Source organism: Nansenia antarctica (genome assembly GCF_963989245.1).
Source record: "Nansenia antarctica genome assembly, chromosome: 14".
Taxonomy (NCBI): domain Eukaryota; kingdom Metazoa; phylum Chordata; class Actinopteri; order Argentiniformes; family Microstomatidae; genus Nansenia; species Nansenia antarctica.
Window position 1 is genome coordinate 2062973 of NC_137684.1, and position 20962 is coordinate 2083934.

General features: G+C 41.3%; 3 protein-coding genes across 3 annotated transcripts; all 3 read left to right on the forward strand.

Moving 5' to 3' along the window:
* Positions 1–685: 685 nt before the first annotated feature.
* Positions 686–7146, forward strand: ctdspl2a (CTD (carboxy-terminal domain, RNA polymerase II, polypeptide A) small phosphatase like 2a). The gene is made up of 13 exons (XM_080545123.1): positions 686–815; positions 2100–2312; positions 2682–2820; positions 3075–3218; positions 3513–3743; positions 3962–4055; positions 4448–4559; positions 4792–4878; positions 5004–5066; positions 5170–5249; positions 5700–5826; positions 5928–6023; positions 6182–7146. The coding sequence occupies exons 2-13, from the start codon at positions 2124–2126 to the stop codon at positions 6245–6247; spliced, it is 1428 nt and encodes a 475-aa protein (XP_080401249.1). The 5' UTR covers positions 686–815; positions 2100–2123; the 3' UTR covers positions 6248–7146.
* A 1244-nt stretch (positions 7147–8390) lies between these two features.
* eif3ja (eukaryotic translation initiation factor 3, subunit Ja) lies at positions 8391–13057 on the forward strand. The gene is made up of 8 exons (XM_080544948.1): positions 8391–8447; positions 8593–8687; positions 9693–9735; positions 9836–9927; positions 10229–10355; positions 11017–11205; positions 11332–11405; positions 11694–13057. The coding sequence occupies exons 1-8, from the start codon at positions 8426–8428 to the stop codon at positions 11826–11828; spliced, it is 777 nt and encodes a 258-aa protein (XP_080401074.1). The 5' UTR covers positions 8391–8425; the 3' UTR covers positions 11829–13057.
* A 1003-nt stretch (positions 13058–14060) lies between these two features.
* On the forward strand, positions 14061–16118 carry LOC308170462 (uncharacterized protein; the record flags this gene model as incomplete). The annotated part of the gene is made up of 4 exons (XM_080545252.1): positions 14061–14415; positions 15404–15491; positions 15631–15826; positions 16092–16118. The coding sequence occupies 4 exons, from the start codon at positions 14061–14063 to the stop codon at positions 16116–16118; spliced, it is 666 nt and encodes a 221-aa protein (XP_080401378.1).
* Positions 16119–20962: the final 4844 nt, after the last annotated feature.

Sequence of the window (20962 nt, forward strand, 5' to 3'; positions counted from 1 at the left end):
ATAGAAATCTGCACCGGCGCCCGGTGGCGAGTTCTTTGTCAACTGGATCGTCTAGAAACACATTTTCCATAACATTATTTTAAGTAATCGTATTCTCTATTATTTGAAAAGCAGATGGCATTATTAAAACGTATGTGAGTGACATGTCATGCCTGTTCATTTAAAAAAACTAAAAAAACATTTGCACCTGAAAGACAGGATGCACGTGCTTATTCCTATATTATATTATGTTTGCAAAAATTACATCGGTTTGTGTTCCCCATTGCCGTCAGCTTTATACCAAGCCAAACAGTGCTTTGTAACATGGCACCCGTATGGGCAGAGATCTGTGCCACTAGAATCTGAATCTGAATGACTGACTTTGAATTTGAATTTTAAAAAATGACGTTGAATTAAAAAAATGACTTTGAATCACATAATTTGAATTTGTATTGTTTAACTTGAATAACTGAATTGAATACAAATTCAAATTATGTGATTCAAAGTAAAAAAAAAAATCTAATTGAGAAATTCAAATTCAAAGTCAGTAATTCAGATTCTAGTGGCACAGATCTCTGCCCATACCCGGCTCCTGCATCGGAGGCGTCCCGGCGTCAGTGCTTAGTCGTGTGGGAGTCTGACCGGTGAACAAAACCAACGCACCGCTGTGTTTGTGATGAGGCGGGAAATGGCGTCCTGAAGACTCAGTCTCTGTCTCTGGTTCTCTCCGCTGGCAGCCTAGCCCAGACACCCACACCTCCTCTGGTGGTCGCCCGGCCGCGGCTACCAGTCCCCGGGACAACAGCTAGACTCATCGACAGTTTCTTAGATCATCGGTAAGTTAATTTGCTATGCATTTAATCTGATCTGAAAACGCTGCCGTTTTTCCCCTGGTTAGCATGCTAACCCATTTAGCCAGCTAGCGTGTTATTTAGCAGGCTTAGCTTATCGCAGATAAACTAACGAACTAAACATCCGTCGCCAGGCAACGTTTTTCAAATTATTGCGCCTTGAAAAACCCGCGTAAGATGTTATTAGCCAAGTGTAACATGTTGAGCTGTGTGTGTGTGTGTCTCTGTTGTCATGCAGACTGGCTAACACGCTGGGCATGTTGTGTTAGCTAGCTTGGTGTAGCTAGCTGTCGCTTCCGAGATGAACATCTTTGCGCTGGATTGCACAATTTAATTAAACTGTACCCAGATTGATGGTTTAACCACTTGCATATCAATGTGTTTAATGTAGCTAGACTAGCTAACTAACGTCAGCGGTCACATCAACATAGCTAGCTAGCGCTGGCTAACTTATCTGCTAGCTGGCCTGACTGACTTTGATGTTACATAACGCAGCCAGTTTGTTAGCTTAGCTTAGTGTCAATTAGCACAGCTCACTAATGTTCACCGCTGTGGACTGGACATTATTATAGCCATTATAGACTTAGCCACCTGAAATTCTGAGAGGAAAGTTAGTTAACTGGTTTAGTGTGTTGTGTTTAGTTTGGCCCTTTCTGTCTCTGGTCCGGGTGTTTTAACCAGGCTGTGTCGCTTAGCTTAGCCCGCTAACGTTGAGTGAGACCACGGCCAACTTCAGCTCAGTGAGCTAGGCAGCCAGCTGGATGAACACCGCCCACTTCTCTCTGCTGCCTGAGAACCACAGTTCAGTTGTTGCTCCCCGCTGTACATTAACCAGCCCTTCTACTGTCTCTGCGCACATGTTGCTTGTACATGTGATGTGGCTCGGCAACAAAACCACCAAACCCATAAATGTCAACACCATGTCATCAATATCAATCACATGTTTTCGTCTCCATATGGTTGGAGTTCTAACTAAGATCACATCTTATTGGATTAGCTGCTTGTCTAGATTCACCATTCAGATTGATTGATTGAAACTTAAGGGTAAAGTTTTATGGATCAATTTATGGATACTTGTTTTTTTAATGTAAAAAGGCTGTAATGTGGTCCCCTCTACAATGCTGAACTTAACTCCGACTTATTTGGAATGGATTTGTTGATGTTCTCTCAATGTTCTCCGTGCTCTGTTGGTTCTCTCTACACCCCTTTCCTTTCACCTGAACCCCCTAAACTTATCCAACCCCCCCCTCTCCTCTTCCCCGATCCCAGTCTTTCATGTGACGGCCCAGCACGATGAGGCTGAGAGTGCGCAAGGCGTCTCAGCAGCCGAGCCCGGCCCGAACCGCCCTCCCGTCCCAGGCCAAACGGAAACACAGCGAGGTGGAGTCTTCCTCCCCCGCCACAGGCAGAGGCAAGATGCAGAAAAATGAAACAGGACTCTTCTCCACCATCAAGAAGTTCATCAGGGGAAATGCTGTCAAGGTGTGTGAGCCGGGGGGGGAAAAAACCTCCATGAAACGGCACAATCACCCACTTGCTTTTCAACCTAAGACGAGACTATGTACAGTATGATTTCTGACCCATGGTCTGCTGTCTCTTACACGAGGGAGTCAAGCTGTCAAAGAATTCATAACGTTTTTGAGGACTAAACTAAACACTTATGTCCTGAGAATGTCTGTAATGTAATTTTAAAAAGAGACGGTCTACGACTGTTAGTGTGTTCCTGAGGATGTGAGATGGTCCACGACTGTTAGTTTGTTCCTGAGGATGTGAGACGGTCCACGGCCTGTTAGTTTGTTCCTGAGGATGTGGTTACCACCTGCTTATTCTGCCCCCCCCTCTCCTGCCCAGGTGGAGCAGGACATCCCAGCCAAGAGGAGTCGTATTGATTGTAATCTTGACAGCAACCTGATAACGTCCTCGCCGCAGCCCGGAGGTCTCCCCAGCAAGATCCCCAGGACCTGCAGGAGAAGCCCAAATAAAGCTGAGAGTCAGTTAATCATCTTTAGGAATTCATTTCAAATGTTTGCAACCAACGTCAGTAAATTCCATGACATTTTTGAATTGTTAACGTTTATGATGTAGGGGGCCCTGGAGCCGGATTAAGCCTAATCCTAGACATTAGCGAACACATTTTTTAAATGCGATTAGCTCAATCCATGTCTGATAGACGTGTACGCTGTATGTTAAAGTGTTAATTGAATTTAAACTAATTTGTCTCGTTTGGATTCTGTTTTTCCTCAGATACAATGACTTGCAACAGTAAGCCTCTAAAGCCAAATGGTAAATTAGAGACCCCCGAGGCGCCGATGAGCCCACCACGCACCACGCTGCTGGGGACCATCTTCTCTCCTGTCTTCAACTTCTTCTCCCCGGCAACCAAAACTGGTATAAGACTGTACTAGTACATCACCATCATCATCATCATCATCATCATCCAAGACCTGGCTCCTGACCCTCACATGGAAAGGAAGCTCATGGTTTTCAGTGTTGTGTTCACCTGGACGTTTGATCTCGATTTCAGACTTGTTTAAATTTGCTGCTTCATGTTGCAAACATTCTGTGTCATTTTATGCTATTCTTTTTTAACTACAAGATGTCCTCAACAAAATCTCATGGCTACATCCTCTCCTAATCCATCTTAAATACCCCCCATCTCTCTCTCTCTCTCTCTCTCTCTAGCCACTCCTGGGTCAGACTCCCCTGGCCAGGCTGTGGAGGCTGAGGAGATTGTGAAGCAGTTGGAAATGGAGCAGGTGGAGGAGATTCCCACCAGTACCCCCACATCCACAGAAGGCATCTCCCCCTGTCCTCCCGCCCCTGTAGTTCTACCCCCACAGCCTCCCACAGCCCCAGAAGCTACTGTCGAAGAAGGGGAGATTGTCACCGAAACAGATATGCCCTCACTAACAGGTATAAACAGATATGCCCTCACTAACAGGTATGTGAAAATCCAGAGGTTCCTGTAGTTATGCTAAGGAGTGAGAGTCACGTTTGAACCGGGATCATTTGAAACATCTCTGTTCTCTTGACTTAATATGAAAGTGCAAGTAGATGAAAAGTAATGAAAATTCACCAGAGCCGAGGTTAGACTTGTTTACTTATCATGTGTGCCGTTGTCCCCTGATCAGCTCCTGGGTGTGCCCCGGAAAACAGTTACCCTCATGCGCCACCCGCAGCCCCTGCAGAGGGCACATATGAGGAGGAGTGGGAGGTTTTTGATCCGTGAGTAGACCTTCATTTAGTTAGTTACCTTGTAAACAAACCAATTAAGTTTTATTTAGTTTTTTGATGGGACAATAATAATAACTTAAAAAATAAGTTATTTCTATAGCGCCTTTCAAAAAACCCAAGGACGCTTTACAATTCTAAAGGGGAATGGTCAGACAGACAAAACAGAAAACAAACAAAGCAAAACTGAAACAGTGACTAGGGGCCAAAGGCCTTGGTGAACAGATGGGTTTTAAGGGCTAATTTGAAGGAGTCCAGGGTGGGGGCGTTGCGGATCACTATGGGGAGGGAGTTCCAGAGAGTAGATGCGGCCACGCTGAAGCCTCTGTCCCCAAAGGTCCGTAGGTTGGTCAATGATGAACTAATACCCCCCTGCTCTGTTTCAGGTACTTCTTCATCAAGCACGTGCCCCCACTGACAGAGGAGCAGATGACCCGCAAACCGGCGCTGCCTCTGAAAACACGAAGCACTCCAGAGTTCTCCCTGGTCTTGGACCTGGTGAGTGATTGCACAACTTGGTTTTTAAGTCACAATCTCATATGTCCTTGGAAAATATGTCAATTTGTTTACATTTGATTTGGGAGTGGTGATTGCCTTTGTTATGATGTTAACAAAGCGGTGTTAATAAGGTTCATTTGGGGTCATTTTGAGATTTCGTCATTTGTTGAGAAATTCCTTGAAGAACTATAACTGTTCTAAATCGAGGCTCTTTCCTGTTGTGTTCCGTCAGGATGAAACGTTGGTGCATTGTAGTTTGAACGAACTAGAGGATGCTGCCTTGACCTTTCCTGTGCTGTTCCAAGACGTCATATACCAGGTACTACTGCCCGTGCCATGTTCTGTGATTGTCATTAGAGAGGGGGGCGGTCTTCACTGACCAGGGGGACATGGTTGGACATGGTCTCAGTGAAGTTTTTCCTGTTTGTTTTTCTTCTTCTGAAGGTTTATGTCCGGTTGAGGCCATTCTTTAGAGAGTTCCTGGAGCGTATGTCTCAAATTTATGAGGTGAGATTCTCATTGAACAAAGTTTATGTCTGTATAACTGTATACTTGGCAAAAACCAAACGTAAACCTGCTCACTTCAACACAAGTGTCTTATTCTTCACAGATCATTCTCTTTACTGCCTCTAAGAAAGTGTATGCAGACAAATTGCTCAACATCCTGGATCCCAAAAAACAGTTGGTCAGGTCAGTGAAAGCACAAGTTTATTGCTGTATACCAACACAGCTTTTGATGTAAATCGTAGCTGAACAGATTCAACTTTTTAAACGATGGATCTTATCTTCTATTGTTGTCTTCTACCCAGCACTACCGTAACCTTTTTGTCTCTTTTTATTATTACTACTCAACCTTTTCAGTTTGTAAAGCGTCTTTGAGTTCCTAGAAAAGCGCTATATAAGTCTAATGTTTTAGTATTATTATTATCTCAAAATGAATTTAGATGTAAATATCTGTTCCATTATAAAGCAAGTTTACACATGAAAAACACCTTAATATTAGTTGTGGCTTACTTGTGATTTATTAGTTGTGGCCTATATGGTTCAAGATTGTAAGTAGTGCATTGTTTCTTAGTTCTGAGACCATCCCTGCCATGTGAATGATCTGGTCAAGAGTTGAATGGTTATTCTCTTTTACAGGCATCGGTTGTTTCGTGAGCACTGTGTTTGTGTACAAGGAAACTACATCAAGGACCTCAACATTCTTGGAAGGGATCTTTCAAAGACGATCATAATTGACAATTCACCTCAAGCCTTTGCTTATCAGGTAAGCATTCAATCACTTCTTCTTTTTAATTTCCCTCTAGCCTCTCACAGGACTGGTTATTTGATTGAACGTCAAATCTACTTTGTTTTGAACCTTCACAGCTCTCCAATGGGATTCCAATCGAGAGCTGGTTCATGGACAGGAATGACAACGAACTCCTGAAGCTGGTTCCCTTCCTGGAGAAGCTCGTGGAGATGGTGGGTACCCAATTTAAATCCTTCCATCTACCTAATCTAATAGCAACATCTTTATATATGGTCGTGTGTATAGTATGACCGTATCCTGTCCAGGATGAAGTCAGTGCAAGTCGTTTGGGTCTGTTTTTATTTTTAACGTGTGTTCCCCTCTTTTGCAGAATGAAGACGTAAGGCCACATGTCCGAGAGCGGTTTCGTCTGCACGACCTCCTGCCCCCAGACTGAGCGCCCCGACTCTGGGATCCAACACAATGGAGATGGAGACATCAAAGTGAAGCGAAAAAGAAGAATCAACTGACTCAAGTGGGGATGTTAAAATGGATTTCTGTCTACAACTACAGCATTGCCATTATCCTTGAAAATTTGTACAAAACACCTCAATCTTTTGAATTTTTTGAAGCTATGTTTGAGTATAAGTATATGTTTGTATACTCAAACTAAACTGTATACTCCAGCAGAACTGCACACCCAGAGCAGTCCTCTGTATTTTACTGGCTTCTTTCTGGAGTGACTTGTTTATTCTTGAAAGCAGGTGATGTTCTGGAAGATATTTCATCTGCAGCTACAGTTTTGAACTGATGGAACTGAATGTTATGCAGTATTTGAGTGTTCGGACCTTATGGCTCCAGACTCATTTTAACAGGAATGGCCAGTCAAACCTGTATAATATACTCACCCAATTACATGTGTATATATGACATGTATATAATTCTTTTTTTCTTCAAGGTTTTTAAAACTTTTTCTTTAGCTTCTGAATTTTAGTATGCATTCCTCTGTTAGTTGACTGCCTTTTTAAACCAACAAAAATATTTCAGTGTGTTTTGTTTGAAGTTGATGCTACAGAGCTGCTTTCCTGTTGTCTGCCTGCAATTTTTTTTTTTCTAGTCTGCTCTAGTCCATTCAATGCAGTTGTGGTCTCTGTAATAAGGTGCGGTTTTAAAATGTATCTTTGGGAGGAAATGTTTATGAAATCATGATGTTTTAAGGTTATTATGTAATGTAATCTACTAGTATAGGGTTTCAATTGAGTACCCTTAAGCCATAGGATGGCCTGATATTAATTTAGAAAATTTGTATTTGAGATTCCACCCAAGACGATGTTAACCCCTTTACTGTACTCTTGTTTTGGGATGTGATGGGGGGGAGGGGGGCGTGTGGGGGGAGGGGGGGTTCAGCGGTCCTGCACTTTTTGTTAAAAAAAATACCGTAAACATCCAGCCCTATGTAAGTACATGTAAAATCCTGTCAATTTTGTACACAGTTATCACCTCAAATTGTTCTGTCAAGAAATTTTGAAATTGTAGCACCAGCAAATCGCCAACATGTTTTATCTAAAAATCTTGTTTTCAATGCTGTTCTTAGTCTTGTGTGTGGAATCTTTATTATGTATGAGTCTCAAGTTTGGCAGATAAAAGACTCAACGTGTTGTTGACTCTTGGATGGTCACTCCTGTTGTATTCAGTGTTACTCCATGGTTTCCTTCATAAATACATTTTTATACAATGAATGAACATTTGTAATTTGGTCTTTATTGGCTACATCAACCTGACTATTGATTATTCTGTTAACAGGAAACACTGCACCCACAGCATGCCATTTAATTACACTGACTTTATATGTATAATCAGTTAAATTACTTTAAGACTTCAATTACTATTGATTTTGTGTCAATACGTGTCATTACTTATCAAATAAGAAGAGTTAGGCAAAAGTACAGAATGTCAGGTTTCATTTGAGGTTATTTTCATCCAGATGTTACTGTACCATTTAGACATACAGGCACTTTGTGTGTGTGGAAGTTCAAGCCTGCAGTTATGTACTCATGGCTTCCACTGGCAGTGTTTTGGGTTTTTCTATTAATCCTAATGGTCAATCTGATATTAGCAGGTGATATAAAAACACCCTCTAATGAAAGCTGACATTTGGTACTATAGTCCAGCAAAGTTTGAGATAACACGATGACTAGGCTATAGAGGCAGCCCCCGCCACACACACACACACACACACACACACACACACACACACACACACACACACACACACACACACACACACACACACACACACACACACACACACACACACACACACCCACACCCCTACCAGACATGGGACTGTAGCAGCAGCCTTTCAGCAGAGCTGGGGGGTATTCCATCAACATCGCTAAAAGAAAATCCAGGTTTAGTCTCACAAGTCTCGCGAGAGTTCCTAAAAATATCCAGGCATATTCTGACAAGTCTCGCGAGAGTTATCAAAAATAAGCCAGGATTTTCCTTTAGCAACGTTGATGGAATACCCCCTGCTCTCTGCCACCAGCGCATTCATTCTCTGTCACGGAACCAAAGATCGAACAACCAAATAACACCGACGGAACTCATTCTGCTGGAAACATACAGAGGCAAAATGGCGGAGGCAGATTCTTGGGGTGAGAATCGACTTGTTTGTAGATTATTTTGTCGTACATTTTAAACGAGTTCTCACACATCGCTTGGAAACATAGAACACCTGAAATACAAATGATGATCTAGTGATACTTTAGTGATATGGATGTTTCTATTGTGTCCCGTTAGATGCGGAGACGTTCGAGCCGTACGAGCCCGGGGAGGCAGGCAAGACGGCGGTGCTGGACCGCTGGGAGGGGGAGGACGAGGAGGAGGCCGTGAAGGTACCGCTATGCTATGCTAAGCTAACCTAGCCCGCTGACACTGACACTATGCTATGCTAAGCTAACCCAGCCAGCTGACACTTCTACTAGCCCGCTACCTACCGCATGTCAACTAGGAACACTTCAGCTGGGGCACTAAAGCAACTGAATCCGGGAACAACTCGCCAGCTAGTTTAATCCCCACGAACATTTGAGCTCAACTCTTCTAAAGTTAGAAGGCTAACTCGTGTGGGACTGGTTCAGCCTAGAAGTTTCTAGTGACACGTCCATCATCAGTCATGGCGTGGGCCCAGACAGACACTCACTCATGGCATCGTTAGCTCACATCGTTACTTGGCTGTCGTTCGTTCGTTTCTAGCTACTCTTTTCACCGACTATGGGACCTCCGTAGCTTAGATAACGTTTGGTGTTTAGTGTTTGAGATGGTTGATGTCAGATCCCCCCAGCAGCGGCCGGTGTTAGCAGCTGGCTACATCAGATAGCTAAAGGCTAGCCCACCCATATGGCTGGTCTGTGTGGCTGCTGCTAGGGGGCTTCTGGTGACAGCTCGTCTCATCAGGGGGGCTGGGACACGAGTTTAGATCTGGTTGAGGGGTGCACATGTGAGGGTGAGGGGTGCACGTTACAATTAGGCTTATTTATGCCCACACTACTGACATTCATGATGGATCAACTAGCTAAAAAATGTTTTTTTTGTGATCAAATGTTTCTTTATTTTCATTTAAAACAAACATAATGACAAAACAAGGCAACAAGGCCACATCCTGCGACCAACGCCCCCAACAGCCCATACAACCACACCACAACACACACATTACAATATAGCTTCTAGGTATTAGGGACATACATTACAAGTCGGGACCCAAAACAAAAAAAGAAAGAAAATCAAATAACCCCCACCCACCCACCCCAGGGACCAGAGGACAAGTCAGCTAATGTTAACTAAAGATGGTTTCCTCCCTCACAAGAATGTTAAATATTTATCTCTCAATTTGCTCTTTGCAGGATAATTGGGATGACGAGGAAGCGAAGGGAGAACTAAAAACAGGTGTCAAAAAACACATCTAACACATTCTGATTCTATTAAATGTATTAGCCAGGATCACCCAGTGAGTTGCTACTGTACTTACTCCGTTCCTTGTTCCAAGATGCAAAGCCGAACGAGAAGAAGAAATTAAGTGACAAAATCAAAGAAAAGGAAAGTTTACAAAGAAAAAAACGTGAAGAGTTGAGACAGAGGGTGAGTGTTTGACACAAGCTAATCTCTGCATGCCTGTGTACTATTTGCATAATGTGTCTGCTAGCCAGCTACTCCTGTTTATTTCAAGTTCAGGATTTGGTGTTATAAAATGATGGTTTTGAAGACATGTACTGTCTTGAATTATTTTATATAGGTTATAGTTATTATTACTAGTTATTATTAATGACCACATCTGTCATTTAGTTTAGACTTGGATTGGGTCATTGTTTTGTGGTGTGTGAATGAATGATGGCTCATTGGCTTGGTCTGTATGATGATCTTTCATGTACTTGCTTGCTAGTTGCTAGTTGCTTGTGAGGAATCCAAAGAAAGCGAAGCACTCACACCAGAGGATGAACTAGCAGCGAAACTTAAAGCGAAACAACAACAGGAGGAGGCCGATCTTGAACTGGCGAAGGATGCGTTTGGTAAGAGAATGTGCAGGCAAAGCTTCTGGTATTGCTAAGTAACGGCTGCCTACATAGAACTGTCATGATGTTGTCAGACAACTCGTGACGTTAGAATTATACAGTTCTATCTCCAAGTTTGTAAAAATTTAGTGTTTTACATAATCTGATCCATTAGGTGTTTATTAATGCCTGCGTGCTGTTATCTTTTAAAATGTTGAGTTAGTAATTCATAAAATACAAAGGTTCCATATCACAAAACATAATGGAATGTAAAAACGTTGACGCTCAATATCTCTGAACTGCCCTAAACGGAGATAGAACCTTATCATTCTAAACGGAGATAGAACCTTATCATTCTAAACGGAGATAGAACCTTATCATTCTAAACGGAGATAGAACCTTATCATTCTAAACGGAGATAGAACCTTATCATTCTAAACGGAGATAGAACCTTCTCATTCTAAACGGAGATAGAACCTTCTCATTCTAAACGGAGATAGAACCTTCTCATTCTAAACGGAGATAGAACCTATAATTCTAAACTCACGAGCTGATAAACACAATTTCTTTAACAATACAAATCTGCTGTATTAAACAATTGTTTTACCAATTGAGGAAACAATAGTTGTAAATGTTTATGTTTCTGATCAGTGCTTATGTCAATTTTCCTCAATGTCAGGCGTCGTCCCGGCCGCCCCGGCCTCAGATGTCTCAAACAACATAACAGGAATTGATGCCATGAGCCCCTCCTCTAAAGATGACTTCACAGAGTTTCAGAAGTTGTTGACGGACAAGATAGCCCCCTATGAAAAGTCTGCACACTATTCCAGCTTCCTAGAGTCCTTGTTTCGGGACCTCTGCCTCTCATGTGAGTGTTTAAGTGTTTTAACACTGATCGATGCGAGATGTTATTGATCACACCATTTGACCAAAGGTGCTCCATGTTGGCGTTTGCTATAGAGTTATAAAACCCAATGTTCCTTGATTTGTGCAGTGGAGGTGGAGGACTTAAAGAAGATCCACAACTCACTCACAGTCTTACTCAGTGAGAAACAGAAACAGGAAAAGGTTAGTGATTGAAAGAAAACCCCGGAAATTATATATATATATATATGTATGTATGTTACGGTACATATGGGAATACGGTACATGTGGGAAAGTTAGGGTTAGGTGCTACGTCGACTTGGTACATGCTGGCATCCCTAACCCTAGCACCTAACCCTAACCCTAGTTTTCCCACATGTACCGTATTCTCACATGTACCATAACATATATATATATATTACACGCACACACACTACATGATATTAATTATTCTGAAGACAGTAAATACTAATCGTTTCTCTTTTTGAACAGCTACTAAATAAGGGGAAGAAGAAGAAGAAAGGGCCGGTTCTTGGCGGTGGTCAGAAGGCCAAGATGAAAGACGACCTGGCAGACTACGGAGAGTTTGAAGGAGGTTATGCACAGGACTACGAGGACTTCATGTGACACCAACCGACTGGCTTTCCCTCTAAGCTCTGCTCAAACCATCCACTCCTCTACTGCCCAAAGCCATCCTAGAAAACCATCATGCTGCACCTACACATGATTACGAAAGTGTTCAATAGTTTTATGAAGTGCATCTCAAACATGGTTATTTCTTCTTGTTAGAAATAATCATGGTTACTTTGTCCTGAAATGGAGCAATAAGTAACAGAAGCGCTCTTAGAAAACTGGCTGACTGGATTTCTAAATGTTTTGCCCACAACAATTTTAGGTTTGAGAACGGCATACTCTGTTTCTCTAATTATGAAATTTATTCGATTTTATCTGAAATTAACCCATCAAAATGCATTGTTACTGTTTGAAGATTGGAAGTAGGAGGAAATAAATTTGGTGTGCTATGCAAATCCTATTGTCTTTCTCATGTATTATCACCATGTGTTTTACTTGGGAGGATGGCATCCCAACATGGAATGCACTTTTTGTTTTAAAGAACGTAGGCAGCAAAGTTAGTTAGTGATATTTTTTTTCAATTGGGGATATTTGTCTTTGATTAGACGTGACAGTATTTGCTGGGTGAAAATGCTCATAAAAGGCATTCACCCAATTCAGAACCACATAATTGAGATTGAAAATGTTGGGTACACACAATATATGTTTACATAGTTTAATCCTTTGAAAATATTTCTTTTGAATTAGATCCTACCAAGCTGTTTAGATGGTGGTTAAAAGGATACCACTTAAGTAGAAAACCTAATTTGATTATTTTGTAGTGTTAGATCTACAGAGGATGATGGTTCTCTGAACATATACCTCCAATAGTTTGGATTCACATGTCTAAGAACATTGTTTTTATTGTCTTCACATTTGGGTTTGGCAAATATCGAATATCACATGATTATGTAAGCATATTAGGAAGTGTATGATGGGTTAAGGAATTCTGATGAGAATGAGAAATTAGACTGCTGGAAACATTCTGGTATGTAGCATTTCTTTTTTAAAAAGGTAGTACTAGAACATTTGGTATTATTTTTGTCCTGCAAGACACTATCCGTACCCTATACCTGTGATCACTTCCAGGGGTTGAAAGAAACAATCATAATTGGTGACATAACTTTGCACGGCTTGTATCAAGTAACGCAAGAGAACTAAGGAATGGACCAAATGTATGGTGGTTGTACTGGCTCATCCTTTTTTCTTTCTTTTAACATTTCTGGATTGGCAATGAAATTGACAAGGACTGCAGTGTTTTTTATTTTAATCATGTACCTAATTTAATAAAAATCATCTGCAAATAGATTTGTGTAAATTCTTTATTTTCGCAGTTATTTTTTGCAATGAATATGTGTCTTATGTGCAGCTTTTTAAACCTTCCAACTGAAACAGCACTGCAACTGCCAAGTGCACCATTTTATAATATAAAAAAATTATATAATTAATATTAATTAATAATTATAATATAATAAAGAATATTATTATCAGAGGAAGCGCTTGTATGAAACAGGCTCCTGAGCCCCTAATTGGAACCTTTGAACAATTATTGGTCAATGTTCTCTTAAGCAATAGGACCATTTATTGATAAGGTAATAGCAGCAGCATGCATGCTATTGATATTTCTTTACGTAGAGCAGTTTATTGAAGCCCTCTTGTAGTATTGATTTGTAGCCATGATCCTTATGTGACATCCTAGAGAAGGCCACTTGATAGAAGTCTCTAGATTGACTCTAGTAAGAGTCAGTAAGAGTTTGACCCCTGAGACATTTGCATTATTTAGGCTCACAGCTAGATAGGGCTTGCAGACTTATGAAAAGTCCTGTGTGTTGTTGTCAGATAACCTTGCCAATGTCCTAATCTTGCCCGTTTGTCCTTGTAAGAAACAGGTCATTATCTGATCAGACACTGAATTGCCCCTTTAGGTAGTCATGTGACTTAGTATTACAAAGGGGGCAGTCTTTCCACCTGGATCAAACTTATCTAAAAGGGGTTAAAAGAAAGAAATATTGGAAAACAAAAGAGGAGATTGTAAAGATAAGGCTTGGGGATAATTAACAGCACATTTAGACTCCACACGGTTACTGTCATACCCCCTCATCCATTGGCTGTCAGTGGGGGTGGAGGTGGCGGCTCATAAACGTGCAAGGTCTCTTTAGTGGTGGTGTTCAGTGTTCAGTGCTCAGTGTTTAGTAGTGACAGGTCCTTTCACCTCTGGATACCACCAGAATGATAAGTCCAACAATGATGTGGATAGTGATGGTGGTGGTGGTGGTGGTGGGAGCAGGGCATCAGGCGTACGGGTCAGAGAACACACTGTCTGGACCTCAGGCGGTCACCCTGCAGGCGCTACACTGCCCGCCCTGCGAGCGCATCCACTGCACCCCGCGGCGGGCGCTCCGGCTCCAGTGCAAGGGGGGCCTGACCACGGGCATCTGCGGCTGCTGCCCGGCCTGCGCCAGGACGGCGGGGGAGAGCTGCGGGGGGTCCTGGGAATACCTGGGCAAGTGCGACGAGGGGCTGGTGTGTGTCTACCAGGAGGCTGCAGGTGGGACACCAGGTGGGACACCAGACACGGAGCGCAAGGGGGTCTGCAAAGCAGGTAAACAGACATCACATCCTGTTAAACACGTGTGTTATAGTTTATGCCAGGCCAGTGCAACTGCTGTCAGGACTGCAGTCAATAACCTGTCTTCTGCCGCAGACTGAAGACCCATCTTTTCAGGCTACACCTTAACTGTCCCTACTAGGACCTCTTCATCCCCTCTACCCCCCTGTAGAGTTTCTCTATCCCCTCTACCCCCCTGTAGAGTTTCTCTACTGTAAATAAAAAAAAATCTTTCCGAGCAAAATCTTGCTAAGACTGATGTGCTTACTTAGACAGCGTTGTAAGTGGCTTTGGATAAAGGCGTCTGCTAAATGCCCAAAATGTGAATGTTAATGTAAATGCAAGAAGGACGATATCCTGGCTGGTAGAAATGTGTCAGGTGTTCTAACGATGTGGTGTCACTGTGCTGGAATTGAATCAATCGAGAAGCACCATTCTTCTAAATCATGACTTGGTCATATACTGTATATGGTTCTTGAAATGTATGATTGAATGGTGAAAATTGTTCAGTGATACAAATTCAGAGTCAGTTTAATAATGTGCACATAATGCATCTAAGATTTAACCAAAATTTAGCAGCAAAGTGGAGAAATTGAGAAATTGGCACCAAACAGGTTAATCTTATTTATGAGCTGTGAAAATTGATAATGCGGTCAAGGCTTCCTTTGATTCAAAGACACTTTCTCCTCACCGTTGAGCCTTAATTACACCTCTTATCTGGGCCGTGGTGAAATCAATGCTCATATCTATAGAAATGGCATCTATGTAGTTAAAGATTCAATCCTGTTGTAGATTATCATATTAGCTGTATCTGAGATCAGACAGATAGGAATGTTGTACCTAATGAAAATATCTCCATAGGATGCTCAAAAGGGTCCATTCATTCACTACACGTCGTCATTCACTGTCTTACATCTGTATGCATGTAGTCGTTGTTTATGGTTCGTTGTATGACACGATGTTTGGTGTTTTTCCACGGTAGTGCTGGAGTCCCTGGACGTGGAGACCTGTCGGCCCGAGTGCACGTGGGAGTACTGCCAAGCCAACCCCTCTGAGATCTGCTCAGCCAGGTGATTCAATCTGGACTGGAACTCTCAGTTCTCCCCCTTCCTTCCTTCCTTCCCTCCCTTCCTTCCTTCCTTCCTTCCTTCCCCCCCCCTTCTGTCGAGTAAAGCGTTTTGAATGACCCTCCCTCTGTGTCTGCTGCAGGTCGGTGTCACTAGAGAAGCAGGGTTGCCATGGCTCCTGTCAGCACACCTCCTGCTCCAGCTGTCTGGTACTGAGACCCCCGGCCTGCCCCCGTACATGCGCCCCCTCTGACCCCGTCTGCCTGCACCGCTTCGGGAGGTGTGTGCTCAACCACCTGACAGAGCCCCGGCACCCCGTGTGCCACCAGAACCTACAGGTGAGGAGGTTGTCTAAGCGCCATCGCCCAATCATACCCATTTCTTCTCTTACATGTTAGTGTTACAGCCTTGAGAGTTGAATTTGTTGCACCCTAAAACATTTTTCTTTGATGTATCTTAGAAGCTGTGAATGAATGAATTCATTCATGTTCTTCTTCGCCCATCATCATAGGCACTTCTCAATCGATTTTGAATTTCCCTTCTCCTTTCTGAACAGAGTAACACTGAGGGGTATTTTGTGTGCTTGGTCCCTGGCTGTCCCAGTGGAGTGAACTGACGCGTTTCCCCTGAAAGAACCCTTCGGCCCCCTGTGACCCTTCACTGGAATGTAGCAGATACTGAACGGCAGCTATTTTCAAATACAGTATTCGCATTAACTTGACAGTAATTTTTTGTTTTGTTTTTAAATATGAATGCTCTAGTAGATTTGACATTCATTTGAATCGAAGAACACTTTTCACTGAATTCAAGAAGATGTCAAATGATACCATGGCAACTGACTTAGCTAACCTGCTAATTATAACTGACCCTCAGTATGTTGTAGCAGCCTGAGCTGGCTATGATTTGCACTATCTGTGTTTTTTTTAAAGTGTTGTACAGTTTTTAATTACTTTGTCCTTTCATTTGTATCAACTGTTCACTCCTTGACCAACCAGGTCATTATTGTAAAAATATAATTTGTTATCAATTACTTAGCTCGCTAAATGAATAAATAATAAATAAAACAATGTCTTATTATGTAAATGATATTTTCCTTATATGAATTACTTGCATATGTCAAATGAGCATTGTGATTCATGCAGTTGTCTAGATACTTGTCATCCTTACTTACCTAGCTTATGTTAAGAATCCTTTTGGGCATTACTATTGATCTGGGTGATCTCTTTAGCAATATACTACTTGAATATAGACACTGGTTAGGTGAACAACTCTCAAATCCCCTCCAGCGAGCAGTGTCCACCTGAGGCTGTCACCTACACCTGAGGTTACTGAATAACAGACTGTTTATGAGCCTGCCATAATGGAACAAGTAGAAGGTTAGACTAAAGCTGAACCAACAATAGGTAGGTTTGTTCTATGTCCTTTGGATGTCTTGTGGGGTTTCTTCAGAATAAATAGTTAATCAGGGCAAAAACCATTCTTTCACACGTACACATTTTTTGCACACCAAACAATGGTTCACTTCATGCCAGCCAAGCTATCAGCCACAGTCCAGACATCTGAGATATCACAGTTACGATCACCATATCAGAGCTTCTGATTCTCTAATCCAGGGGTCGGCAATAGGCGGCCCGCGGGCCATTGCTGGCCCATCACCAATAATATTTGGCCCAGCAGAATATTTTGAGAATCCACTTTTTTTTTTTTTTTTTTTTTTTTTTACAATATCGGACCGACAGTCCCACATATAGCGCCTATAATGTCCGAATAGAGAATCTACCTCCACCTGAATAATGCTTATTGTACTTTTATCCATGTTGAGAGTGAATGACACAGGGACAGACAATCAGGCAGCGGGGTGCACCGAAGCGCACTGACGCTGAACCCCTCATAGTGAATCATAAGTAGGTGGACAACGTGTAGTGCTGAAATAGCCGTGTGTGGTTTGAAAAAAATAACACCAGCTCAGTAAATAATTCAAACGTAATGTTTACGTATATGTGACTGCAACACACATATGAACAGTAACAAAGCAAATTCAGTTTAATATTCTGAAAAACATTGACAACAAAATCGGTGAAAAAAAGAAAAGAAAGAAAAGTAATCCGCTTATACGAGGGGTGGTGGTGCATAGGCCTATGCTCCTGAAACGACAGAGCAAACACGCTATTAGGGATAATAATTACAATGAGCCATTCATTCAAAATATACAAAATACAATTAGGTTATTAAATACAATAACGACAGGCTTGGTACTCACTTAATGTGAAAAGTGGCATCTCCCATCGGTCAGTATTTGCTTGATATCTGGTTATATGGACGTCACTTTAATCCGCAGGCAGTTCTCAAGTTTTTTTTTGCATCAATCGATTCCTCTCGTGCGTCTTTATCACATTCATTGAGGAAAAGGACGACTCGCATGTATAGAAAGGGAACATTGTGAGCACGGAAGATGTGAGTCTCACAACGGCTTTGCGTTGATGAAACCAGGTAGGATGAACATTATAGTTCGCTGTCCATTCCTCTTTAAATGCCCTGTTTTCACCGTCAACTTTCCTCTTTACACCTTTGGAGAGTGACATGATGTTTCTCTTGCTAGTTAGCAGGTTAAATGTTTAGCTAACTTCACCCGGCAGGCAAACAACCAATCCAATAATAATGTGACCTTGTCTGGGAGGAGGGGGGAATCATTCAGAATGAAAGTATGTTAAATAATTATTAGAATAAGCTAGGCTGCGCTACATCGTCAGTCCACACATTTATTATTCAAAACTATGGAAAAGGGTGAAACTACATTTCAACGTTGTTGAGAATCACAACACAAACTTGCTAGTCAAGCCAAAATACTGCAATGTAATGGATTGGACTGCTACCTAGTTAACTACAACACTACTTTACATTGTTACCTAGTTAACTACAACACTACTTTACATTGTTACCTAGTTAACTACAACACTACTTTACATTGTTACCTAGTTAACTAGAACACTACTTTACATTGTTACCTAGTTAACTACAACACTACTTTACATTGTTACCTAGTTAACTACAACACTACTTTACATTGTTACCTAGTTAACTACAACACTACTTTACATTGTTACCTAGTTAACTACAACACTACTTTACATTGTTACCTAGTTAACTAGAACACTACTTTACATTGTTACCTAGTTAACTACAACACTACTTTACATTGTTACCTAGTTAACTACAACACTACTTTACATTGTTAGCAGGCTCACAAAACAAGCTGTGTTAGTTGACTAGCGATGTGTACATTTTTCGAAAGAAAAGTCAAAGCATTAGAACGTGTCACATTTTTTAACAATCAATTACTTATGAATGAATGAATGAATGAATGAATGAATGAATGAATGAATGAATGAATGAATGAATGAATGAATGAATGAATGAATGGAATGAATGAATGGTCTTTATTGTCATTGCTACAGTACAGGTACCAAACAACGAAATTTAGGAGGGGTGGCTCCCCTGGTGTTAGGAAAGAAAAAAAAAAAAAAAAAAAAAAAAATCGGGCCCGCCATCTAGTGGCTAAAAATTTTTGGGGCCCGAGGCCAAACCTAATTGCCGACCCCTGCTCTAATCCCTCTGAAGACAAACGACATCTGGCGATAAGAATGAATAAGATGCACTGTCCCTTCATGCAATGTTCACATTAAAAGGAATCAATACAGCATCTGGTCAAACTTAAATATCACAATAAATAAATCACATGTTGTAGAATCAGGGAGTACTTTACTATTCATTAATGAACAGTTAAATAATCATAAGAGCTACAGTTAATGACAGAGTGCACTCAAAGAGCATAAAAGTCTTCAACTTTGAGTGTGAATGAAATTGTAAACAAAGCTTCACAGATATAAAGCAAATCTTAAAATAAAGTGTCGCGATTGCTGCTGTTGCTACACTGTAGGCTACTTTAGTGAGAATAACCTGTTCTAACTCAGTGTGTGTGTTAATGCAAACATTTAGTAAATCTGCACACAGTGAGGGGAAGACTTAGACTAAAACGCAAGAAGGTACTGCAAAACTGTATACAAACTAGAACGTTTCTTGTATGATATCTAATTAAATCTCCTTACAAATATTTTCAGTAAGTAAATAAACCTGTCATTTGAGAGAGGATTATACAACAAACTAGTGTATTGGGTCAGTTATCCTCAGGAACTTCAGCAAAAGTGAAAAGATTTCTTAATTTCAGTACGCAGAATTCAACACCTATTGACTGTAACATCTACAAAGCAGAGCCGCCTTCCTTATCAGCCCCATATATTCTTTCTGTTGTTTTTTACTGATAATAACGATGGATAACAAGGGACCTTCAGGCTGCCAACTGCCATAAATGAGTCCTGGAGACAGACAGCTCTAACGTGTGAACATATAGAGGAAGAGGAACACAAAAGACATTAAGAGTAGTACTGGAAGTTACATATCAGACAGGAGCGTCAAAGACTTTATGATTCTTCACTCAGGGCAACTCACTCAGGGCAAACATCCTCACCCCCCACTAACTACACTCAAGCCATTGTTTACGACAGACAAGTTCAACATGACCTTTAATAAATTGGTAACTTTTATATGGGAAAGTGTAGAGTGACATGTCAAGAAAGGAAAACACACCGATGTAGTCTTGATTAAGATTTATTGACTAATATAAGCGATACAAAATAATCTTTAATGTGATATGAAAACAGGCGTCACTGTCCTGTACCAAGAAACATGTGGGAACATCTGATGAATACTTAACCCTTTAAAAAAAGCACAAGCAGAAAACAGCGGCGTCGTACAGCGCCCTAAACCAACAATAAGGCTTCTTACTCCGGAAATTTAGATTTGAGACCAAAGGATGAAACATGAGGCTAAAGTATAGCTAGTAGCCTTTTTTATGAAGGAGACTCCCTAACATGCTTGTACTTTTATGATAAAACAGATTTGTATGAAAATAACCTCACATAAAAGTGCCATTCTTTACTGTTGCCTAATTTGATCTCAAATCCACATTACTGGGATGTAGAGCCAAACTACAATTTTGCCTCTACTCTCCAAATACCTATGGAGGACACTGGCTCTCTTTAAATACGTAGACATTTAAACAATCTTTAACTTACATCAATTACTGTGTTTGAGATTATAGTTCAATACCCACATGTATAGCAAAGCATATGTTAACCCAAAAGTCAGCCGTGGAGAGCACACCACTGCTTCAACTTAGAACTATGGGGTGACAGAACACAAGAAGACATTTAAAAAAGTAATACACATACATGGATTACATTCAGAATACGAGTTAACAGACATTTAGGGGAACATGGCTCATCAGACCCTAACATCCAAGCTATGACATAACCTAATCCTGTATATTGACAGAGCACTCAGTGGTGTAATATTGATGAATGCCACCATCTTACAACAACAGAAGATTGTGCTGAGATCCGAACACTGAGTTTACA

Coding starts and splice junctions, on each gene's coding strand:
- ctdspl2a (XM_080545123.1), top strand. CDS start 2,124: ATGAGGCTGAGAGTGCGCAAGGCGTCTCAGCAGCCGAGCCCGGCCCGA. Junction 2,313..2,681: donor TCAGGGGAAATGCTGTCAAG/GTGTGTGAGCCG, acceptor TCTCCTGCCCAG/GTGGAGCAGGACATCCCAGC. Junction 3,219..3,512: donor CTCCCCGGCAACCAAAACTG/GTATAAGACTGT, acceptor CTCTCTCTCTAG/CCACTCCTGGGTCAGACTCC.
- eif3ja (XM_080544948.1), top strand. CDS start 8,426: ATGGCGGAGGCAGATTCTTGGG. Junction 11,206..11,331: donor TCGGGACCTCTGCCTCTCAT/GTGAGTGTTTAA, acceptor TGATTTGTGCAG/TGGAGGTGGAGGACTTAAAG. Junction 11,406..11,693: donor AGAAACAGAAACAGGAAAAG/GTTAGTGATTGA, acceptor CTTTTTGAACAG/CTACTAAATAAGGGGAAGAA.